Source organism: Petaurus breviceps, unplaced genomic scaffold (genome assembly GCF_028583685.1).
Source record: "Petaurus breviceps papuanus isolate PSGF00001 unplaced genomic scaffold, PetGlider_PUasm1.0 140, whole genome shotgun sequence".
Lineage (NCBI taxonomy): Eukaryota > Metazoa > Chordata > Mammalia > Diprotodontia > Petauridae > Petaurus > Petaurus breviceps.
In genome coordinates, this window is record NW_027185698.1 from 53663340 (window position 1) to 53674000 (window position 10661).

A 10661-nucleotide genomic window follows, 5' to 3' on the forward strand; every position below is an offset into this window, starting at 1 on the left:
TGTGTGGGTGTTAAGTGTCTGATGCTGGAACTGAACTCAGGTCCTCCTGACTCCTGGGCTGACGTTTTACTCACTGCGCCACCTAGCCGCCCCCCAACCTCAGGTCCTTTCTTGATCCCTATTGCTTCCATTCACACAAGAGTGAGCCAATCTGCCTCTAACAAGTCCATTTTGATTTGACCTTGAAGCCTCCAGAGGCCACAAACTCCCATTTCCACTATCCTGAATAGGGGAATACTTCATTCCCAACTCTCCAGACACCTTTTCTACAGTCTTGCCAATTGTCTTACACATGTACTAACTCCATTCTTCCTCCAGTTATGGAACCAGGATAAAATCAGTTCTACTTTTTTTTTCTACAGGAAACGGTGTATCAACCACTCTGACATGGCCCACTCCTATCCCTGCAACTTTCAGAACTAAAATGCTCCATCTCTGGTCGCTTCTTCCCTATTTGTATTATCTCTCACTATTAAAATATAACCTTCCAGAAGGCAGGACCTGTCTTTGCTTTTAAATTTATATCCCCATGGCTTAGCACAGTGTTTGGCACATAGCAAGGGATCAATAAATGCTTTTTCATTCATTCATTCATCCATCCATCCATATTGTTTTAAACAGAATTCTAGGAAGCAACTGCCCAGGCTTTTGGCCCCATGCCCAAGGCGTTTCTTCTTTTATTTCTGTTCCACAGCCTGAGTCAGGCCCTAACACTCGTCAAGGTGACAAATGACATTAGCACGGGCTAAAGGACACAGTTAAAGATTATAGATCAGGCCTTAGATCTGCCAAGTTAGACAGGCTGAACTTTAATAAATAATAAAATCTCTCATCAGACATCTCATCCCAGGGACTGGTGGTAAATGTCTTCTTTATGAGAATACAGGAGGAACAATCCAAGGGCCACTTGCGGTCTCAGAGTGTGGCTTTCACATACATAGGACACATACATAGCACATATGTTCCATATGCACACACAGAATATGACATGGAAAACACTAGGTAGCCAGACAGATCAGTGAATAGAGTGCTAGACTTGGAGTCGGGAGGACCTGAGTTCAAATCTGCTCCAGACATCCATTAGCTATGTGACCCTGCACAAGTCCCTTGACCTTTCTCAGTCTCAGTTTCCTCATCTGTAAAATGGGCATAGCAAAAGGATCTCCCTTACAGGATCATTATGAGAATCAAATGAGATACTATATGTTAAGTACTTTGCAAACATTAAAGATATATATATGCCATCTATTTCAATGGTGATTATTAACATATATGATATACACTCTTGTGCATGCACATGAGGCAGCCGGCTCTATAGTCCTGAATACAGAAAAGGTGAAGCTAAGAAGTTACCTGGAATTCCAGGTAAATTAGAAGAGCTTGGCATGGAGAGAGAAGGGTAACAATCAAAGGGCAAGCAGAGGGAGGGTCTGGCCCCTATTCTCTATATAAGGATTAAACTTGCTGTGCTCAGCCCCAGGGACAGAGCTATATATATTTATTTATAATATATAGTATATAATATATTATAATATATAATAATATATATTATACCAAGAAGGCTATTTTTAGCTTGCTTGATAAAAGGAAACATTTCCCAATAATTAGAGCTGTCCCAAATTAGAATGGGCTATCTTAGATGGTGAGTTCCCCATCGATGGAGGCACTTAAGTGAAGGCTGAATGCTCTCTTGATCAGGAATCAGATTCCACACCCTCTGAGATCCCTTGTAGTCTTAAGGATTGAAGACCTACGATTCTATGCTCTGATCCCAGGACCCACAGATGTGGCCAGAATATGTAATGAGCCATAGAGATGACCCAGGAACATTGACCCAATAGGACCCCCAAAATCACCCAACCCACAAAGCTGGCCAGAACACTTCCATAACTACTTCCCAGGACTGAGTATACAAAACATCTCCAGCAACTGAGCCAGAGACAAGCAAACAGAGATGCCAAGAGAGGCCTATCCCAGGACTCTGAGTCAGTCCCTACAGACCCAGCCTGGGCATCCTCTAGGGTAGGGGTTCTTAACCTTTTTTGTTGTTCTGTCCCCTTTTGGCAATCCAGTAAGGTCTAGAAATACCTTCTCATAATAATGTTCTTAAATGAACAAAATTTTAAAAGTATTAAAAGGAAACCAATTACATTAAAATATAGTTATAAATGTTTCAATTCACTGACCTTGGTTAAGAACCCCTGTCATAAAGGAAAGGATGCTCCTGAAAACAATATTCTTCATCAGGAGTCATGGGGCAGAGAAACTCTTGTCATGTGCCTGTTAAAAGAGTTTCCCTTCTATGTCCAGACCAAAACCTATACTGTCAGCAATAGCTATTGGGCATCCTCCTGTCCCTAGAGTCAGGCAACTGGGACTAGACTAAGCAAAATGGAAATTACAGAGTGGGGTCAGATAAAGAAATCTAGAACCATAGAACATTTGAGCTGGAAGGAGCCCTAGAGGTCTTGTCATAGGATTATAGATTTAGAAATCCAAGCCACTCATTTTACAGATGAAGAAACAGAGGTATCGTGTTTAAGAGACTTGCCCAAGGTCCCACAGGTAGCAAATGTAAATTCTAGGTCTTCCTAATTCCAAGTCTGGTGTCCTATAGGCTACACTGTGCTATAAATAAGGAAAAATGTTCAGAGATGAGAACTGACTGTGCCTGAAGTCACACAATAAATTAGTGGTAAAGCCAAGACTAGAAGCCAGGCACCCTGACTCCTAGGTCAGTGATTTTTTTCACTACCCTATGCAGCCTCTTTTAGGATTCTTTAGGTAGGAATAAGGAATCAAAGAATTTTAGAATTGAAAGGGGCCTTGATGGTCATCTAGTCTGGCACACATTTGAAAAAAAAAATCCTTATTGCAATAGATCTGAAAAGTGGTAATCCAACTTCTGCCTGAAGAATTTTGAGGAAGAGAAAGCCTTTGGCATTTGCCCAAAAGGTGTCAGTCCTTATCTTTTCTTGGTAACATCCCCCAGGTATATAAGACCTTCATTAGGTATGTAAGCACTTCTCAGGCTCTGTCTTCCCCCCACCCCTCCATAAAGAAAAATCTCTCCTATTTACAGCCATCCCTCTAGAGAAAGAACTCCCATCTTTATCTCTCCTTTCAGTAGAGAGAGAAAGCCATCCAGTCAAGGTCAGTCTATTAAGCAATGGTGCTCCATGGGTATCAGGAAGCCACCCAGCCCCATCCATCCTGATATCCCTACCCCCACTGGTGCCTGGAATTCCATTGTCATCCCTTGGGTCTAATTCAATAACTCCTATTAAAAATATAAATGGATCTAAGAGGGAGAAGATAAAACATGAATATCAATCAGAAACATCTTCATGGGAATTGCCACTGGAAGCATTTGAACCCCCCTCCTTCCTGACAAATCTGCATTCCTAAAGCATAGATCTGGCCATGGAATTCTTCTGGTTGATAATCTTTAATAGCTTCCAATTGCCTCTAAGATAAATTACAAAATTTTTAACCTGTCATTCAAAGTCTTCCACAATCTAGCTCAAAACTCTTGTCTCATATGATCCCCCTTCAATCATTCTTTATTTCATTCAGCTTATCAATTTCCTTTATACAATATTCCCATATCCTGCCTCCTTATCTTTGCATATATATCTTCCCCTATACCTGAAATGCATTTCCTCCTCATGATATTTTTTAAATATGCATGGATATGTGAGGTGCTGTATTTTCTGGCTAGACTGTAAAGCTCCTTGGGGGTAGAAACAATTTTTACTTCTGTCTTTGTATCCCTCTTGCCTAGCAAAGTGATAGGTATAAAGTAGGAATTTAACAAATGTTTGTTGATTGGTAGACTGACTGACTTGCCTTGCAGAATCCCTCATTTCAAAAGTGACTTCCTATATGAGGCCTTTCCTACTTATCCTGAGTATAACAGAGACAGCAGGGCAAGAGACATACCCTTGGGGACAGGTACAGCCTGAGACGCAAGGTCCATCGGCAGGCACTGTCAGGTTCAGCAGCTGGTGCTCACATGTCCTCTCTCTGCTCAGTGCAAGGTCAACATGGGGGTCGGTACAGTTCACAAAGACCTGGCCCAAAGGGCAGGCAGAGACTGAAAGACAATTGGAGATAATAAAAGACAGGGGATGCTAGACAATAGGATGTAACAAGAAACATGCCTTAAACTTGGTTCACAGGGTGGGGAGGGGATCAACCTCTGGTACAATTCTAGAGCCCCCTACTATCTAGGACTTGAGAAAATGCAGTCCCGATTTGACAAAGATCACCATGCTACTCCCATTCCAGACTCCTCTCTCCCAGACCCAGAATGCTTTGTGGCTCTCTTCCTTAAGGAACAACCATCAAGTAGAAAAGAGAAATTTCCATAAGGTTTTAAATCACCGAACCCCTGTAATCTGCAGTGTGTAAGGCAACACTTGAGTCACATTAAAACCCAGAAGAAGGAAAGAATGTTGTGTGACTTCCCAGAAGGGGAATTTAATATTCCTTAAGGATTCCCTCCTTTCCTCTGCCTATTCAAGTCCTCTTCATTCACTGAAGCCCAAATCAAGTCACATTACCACCAAGAAGCCCTCCTCGACTATTTCAGTGCGTACCCTAATTCTTGACTCTCTTCTGATCAGCTCACATATAGTGTCTACCCCCATTTAGAAGTTAATTATGCTTTTATTGTTTTTCTTTTTGTCACCCCAATTAGATGGGGGGGGGGGGCTTGAGGGTTCTTTTGTAACTTCTGCCCAAAGTTCCAGCTAGACTTCAATCAATCAAGATGATCAACTGACTGAATGACAAACCCATATGGATAGGATAAGAGTTTCTGGATTTGCTTCCAAGTTACTAAGAGGCAGAATCCTAAGTCTATCTTTTCAGGTGGAAGACTCCTCAGGGGTAAAAGGAAAAACAGCTGGTGTTTGTGTGTGTGTGCGTGTGTGTGTGTGTTGGGACTGGGTAGAGTGGAAGAATATGATGATTTTATAAAATTTCATAGAATTATAAGTTTAGAGCTGGAAGGGACCTTAGAAATCATTGAGTCTCAACTTATTTTACAGAAGAGGAAACTGAGGCCCAGAGAGAGTAAGTGATTTGCCCAGGGTCACACAGCTAGCAAGTATCTGAAGTAGGATTGTAATGAATTACGTATACATATACATGCACATAAGCGCCCCAACAAGGGTTCTTTAACATAATGAAGTTAGGTTCCACATTTAATACCTATGCACTCTCACCAAGTCACTTCCCTTCTATGTGCCTCAGTTTCTTGATCTGTAAAATGATGTTCTCCAAGACCCCTTCTAGCTTCAAGCCCTAGGAACCCATGTCTACGTGATGATAGCAAGACAAGGTCCATGAAGTTACTTGACAGATGTTTCTACTCCATCTCCCTACTCCTGTCAGCCCCTGTACACCACTCCTCCACCCCACTCACAGCTCTGCTTCAGGGTGGAATCTTATCTGTATTCCCAGTGCTTAGCACAATGCCTAGTGCATAGTAGGTACTCAAAATGTTTACTGTACTGTATAATAATGTGACCCCACTCCATTCCCTTCAGACAGTGCAGATGGTTCTCCCCACATGAAGATTTTATCAAGGTCCCCATCAATGGTTAGCTCATCATGGTGCAATGGAAAGAGGGCTGGCTTTGGAGTCAGAGGACCTGAGTTCAAATTTAAGTTCTGCCCCTAACTACATGTCTGACTTTGGGCAAGTCTTTTCATTTCTCTGGGCCTCAAACACTTTACCCGAAAAATGAGGAGTCATATGGACTCTAAAAATAAAATGTCTAATAGACCAGATGACCTCTGAACTCCCTCTAGACCTATGACCCTGTGACCCAAGCTGCCCCCCCTCCCATGCCCCCCTAACCTTACCTGGTGCTCTGCTGTAACAACTCATGACTCCGTCTATGCAGTGACTTCAAAGAAAGAGATTCCATGTATGAGCCAAACAATGGGAGAGACTCTTTCTGCCTATACACACACACACACACACACACACACACACACACACACACAGCTGACCCTTCCAGTGACCAGACCAAGTTTCCTATAGCCCACATAGAGTATACACTGTCCCCAAATTGAATTCTGGGAGATACTGTCAGATGTTAACCAGGAGAAAGGGCAGTAGATTAGTTAGATGTGTGTGACCTTGACTTTGTCTTATTGTCTTTGTTCTCATCCTCCATTGGAATGGGAGAGTATGTGAGTACATGGAAGAAAGTAAAGGAGCATGAAAGAATGAGACTTTGGGCTCAAGAGAGTATGAGACTCAGAGTGAGATTCCGGTTAACAGAATCCTTGCTTATCAAGTGCTGTAGGCCATTTTTTTGTTTGTTTTTGCTGGGGGAAGGGAGTGGAGGTTGGACCTGTGATTTCATTCTCAAGGGAATTCCTTGTGAGGAAACTTCCTCCCTCCCATTTCCTATCAGTCATATATATTTTTGGAGAGGAGCAGGAGGCATTGAGAAGTTAAAAGACTTCTGGGGTCACCAAGCCAGTATAAGTTAGAGGTGAGACTTGAACTCAGGTCTTCTGTACTTTGAGTTTAACTCTCAATGCACTACACAACACTGTCTCTCAGTCAAACTGTTATGGGAAGTAAAATAGCCCTATTCAAAAAAATTTGGAATGGAAATTCTATTCTAGTGGGCTCCTAGAAATTGTTATGGGGCAGATAACAGGGTAGGAGGAGGAACTCATTCCCTCTTTCTACCCATTGGTTGGCCAGGCTCTCATTGGTGAGATGACAGTTTTAATCAGTTTTTAATTAGCCCATGACCAAATGGCAAAATTCTGATTAACAGTCCAGCCAGTCAGGGAAAAGGCACCCAAGAAAGCTGGACTATACACATACTTATTGAAAAGTCAAAAAATGCATTAAATGGCTTCCACTCTGGAAATACCAGGCATTTTGGTTCTCTTATGGCTTCTGAGGGTCCCTATAAACACCCTAAAGGAGCTGATTATAACATCTGGACCCAAGTGGCCCCAAATGGCCAATGTGAGGATAGCTGCATTGGTCAGTATGATGCCAGTGAGGGCCAGGTGCATGCTCACATCTGCTGACATAGCCCTTCAGCAAGCTTACCAATGGCCCAGGGATGGAATGCTGTTTTCTCCAGGAGGATAATCAACTCCTTGGAAATAGCAGTGGCATTGGCTCCTGTGGCAATGAACAAAGAAACGAGAGTTGGTAAGAGAAATTAAGATCGCCAAAGATCTTGACAAGCAGGGACAATGCAAAATTCCAGCCTGTGAAGTGTTCATGAAAGATTATCAGGAAATAAACCCCCTTCCTTAGCTTTTGTGATTCTTTCTGCTCTCTTCTGATTCTCCTACCTCAACAGAGTAGTCCTTATTAGTCTCCTTTGCTGATTTATAATCCATCTTCTGCTCTCTATACATGAGTGTCCTGAGTGTACCCCAATCACACAACTTGAAATAATCTTGCTAAAACAAATGTCTGGCCATGTAACCCTTCTGCCAAAGAGTTTTGGCTTCTTATTGCCACCATATAATACAAACTCCTCAGCTAGACAGAAAAGGTCTTCTGCAGTTGGCCTCCAATTTTCCTTTCCAGCGTTATTTCATATTACTGCTCTTACCCTTCACACATACTGTGTATCACCTAACTGGACTACCAGCTACTCCCTAAAATTAGCATTCAATCTCCCACATCCATGTTTTTGTACAAGCTGTCTTCTATACCTGGCATGCATTCCTCCAGGAGTCATCTTCTTTGTGACATTTTTCCCAATCCAGTTGCTGATGTCTCTCCCTCCACAAGTCACCTTTGTACTTATCAGTGTATATATTGCATCCCTTCATTAGAATATTTGCTACTTAAGACAAGGGCTGTTTCTTTTTTTTAATACAAAAGTAGAAGTGGAGAGGGAAACATGGATAGACACTAGTCCATAAAAGAAAGATCTAGAGACTCACAAGAGCCTATTGCTAATTTTTTGGTATGAGCATTTCCGCCTAAGAAATTGATAAATGCTACAAAGAAGGGTTTGATTTAAGAAAATGATGGAGAAAATCTTAAAACTGCAGATTAAAGTTAAAAGTATTTCATGCATTTTCAGAGATCTGGTTGTTAAACCTTTGCCAGCATACCATATACTACAAGCTATCACTCAACAATATGGCAATGTAGCAAAAAATGTAATATATGTGTGTGTGTACACATGTGTGTATGTATATACATATACACACATATATGTGTATGAACGTATCTATATGTGTATAATATATGTATTATTGTGTATGTATACTGTATTCTTGGATTCTGTGATTCTGTGAGGTAGAGTAACTTAGGGTAATTTCATAGAGAAGAAAAGAATTTGAGTTTTAAAGGACAGTCAGGATTTGACTATGTAGAGGAGAGATGGAAGGTATTCCAGGGAGGAGGAATGATGGATGCAAAAATGTGGAGGTATAAAAACGTTCAATATGTTCAAGAGGCAGTAAATATAAATATACAAATAGTGTGTGTGTATGTATGTGTGTGTATATATGTGTGTGTGTTGGATTTTAGTCTACATCAACAAAAGCCTATTGAGCAGGACAAAGGAAAATAACTGTCTTGCTATGCTCTGCCCTCTTCAGCAGCATGTTGAGTGATGCAGAATATTGAGTCCAGCTCTAGACACCACATTGTAGGAAGGACATTGTCGGACTTAAATGTGTCTAGCAGAGAATAGCATTGTGGGTGGGTTGAAGGAAGTGGGTTTGTTTCACCTGGAGAAGAGAAACTTATCAGGGGGAATGTGGTAATTATCTTGGCTATTTTAAGGACTGTCATTTGGAAAAACTGTAGTCATTCAGTTCATCCCCAGAGGGTAGAACTAGAATCAGTGAGTAGAAGCTACATGGAGGCTCATGTGTTAGTGGAATGGGTTATATTGGGAAGCACAAAGCACCTCTCATTGGGAGCCTTCATGAGGAGGCTGGATAACCACTTATTGTAGATATTATGGAGATATATGGTTTGTACTAGACAACCTCTGAGATCTTTTACAACTCTACTCTTGGATTCTATGATTCTGTGACCTAGTGTAGCTTGGGATGATTTCATAGAGAAAAAGGAATTTGAGTTTTAAAGCATGGGCAGAGTTTGGCTATTTAGAGGAGAGGTGGAAGGTACTCCAAGGAGGAAGAATGATGGAAGCAAAAGTGTGGAGGTAGGAAAATATTTAATATGTTCATGAGGCATTAAAGTAGGTCAGATTGGCTGATGTGTAAGTTTCAGGAAGAAATTTAGAAATCATAGATTGTGGAGTGTCCTGAATGCCGGGCTAAGGGGAAGATAGAATATTACCTCCTTGAAAGTCATTATTTGTATCTTCCCATGGTACCAGACATTTGTTGATTTACTGTTGATTAATTTCATGTTTGCATTTATTAAATATCTATTCAATTGAATCCAAATGGGGTGATCAATTATGCCAAATGTGGCCAGTAGGTCAAAGAAGATGATGGTTAAGAATGAGTCATTGGATTTGACTAATAATAGGTCAATGGTGACCTTAGAAGAAGCATTTTCAGTTGAGCATTATATATAATATAATATATAATCCTATATAATAGGATTTAACACCATACATATTATGAAAATAATAAAAACAGTAGTGATAGCAGATATCTGCTGAAGGTATATACATAGACATCTAATCCATAGAATGCTAGGACCTGGAGTCAAAAAGACCAGGCTTAATTCCTAGCTCACTTACTAAATATGTGACCCTAAGTAAATCACTTAGTCTCTTTCAGACTCAGTTTACTCTTCTATAAAATGGGAATAATAGCACCTACCTTACATGATTGTTTGTGAGGATCAAAATAGACAATATTGGTAAAATGCCTTGTAAATCTTAAAGCACTACATAAATGCTAGGAATTATTATGATTATTATCATGGGAAGGGGTCCAATGAGGAAGTTGATGTAACTCCTTCACCCCTCTCCTCAGAGATGAGGGTCTTTACTCATAATAAGAAAATGGGCTGGTTCATTGGGGCGGGGGGGGGGAGGCAGAGAGAAGCTGTGCTGGAGTCTGAGAGTCTCCCTACCTGGGGACACATCTCTCTGCCTTGCTGTCCAGGTAGGTGTCAGGAGGGCAGGCACAGCCCTCTACACAGTGGTCCTCTTCATCACTACAGCTTTCTGGCATTGCCAGGGACTGGCAGGTCTGCCCACAGGTTGCCACACAAGGGCTATATTCCTTAGTGGCTTCACAGGATAATGCTACAGGGAAGAAAAGCAGTCAGGTCACAGATCAGGAAAGGTAGTCCCAATGTGCTCCATCCCCAACTGCATGCACAGTTCCCCTTTGAGCTGAGACAATGGATGAGACACTGAACACAGGAAAACAGGTAGACCAACCCCATGGAGAATAATAACAGTGAGTTAGGGGAATGTCTACCCCAAGAATGTGGAGATTTTCCATGGAAGAATGGATGGAATGAGAACAGTTTGTTTCAATGCCTGAAGGCAGCTGAAGCAGGCATCGAAAATACCAAGGTCATCCACTGTATCCTGGGCCATCACCAGTCCACTTGACTTTCATCCTGCCACTGGACAGCAACCTCATGTAGTAGCAATAGTAGTAGTAGTAGTAGTAGTAGTAGTAGTAGTAGTAGTAGTAGTAGTAGTAGT

General features: G+C 41.5%; 1 protein-coding gene across 1 annotated transcript in view; it reads right to left on the reverse strand.

Moving 5' to 3' along the window:
• OTOG (otogelin) overlaps positions 1-10661 on the reverse strand; it is a 100937-nt gene that overhangs the window by 59154 nt on the left and 31122 nt on the right. Inside the window, exons 19-22 of the mRNA XM_069073475.1 lie at positions 10076-10250; positions 7094-7168; positions 5875-5918; positions 3943-4096 (exon numbers count right to left, since the gene is read on the reverse strand). Of these exons, the coding sequence (XP_068929576.1) occupies positions 3943-4096; positions 5875-5918; positions 7094-7168; positions 10076-10250 (448 nt within the window). The remainder of the gene's footprint in view (positions 1-3942; positions 4097-5874; positions 5919-7093; positions 7169-10075; positions 10251-10661) is intronic.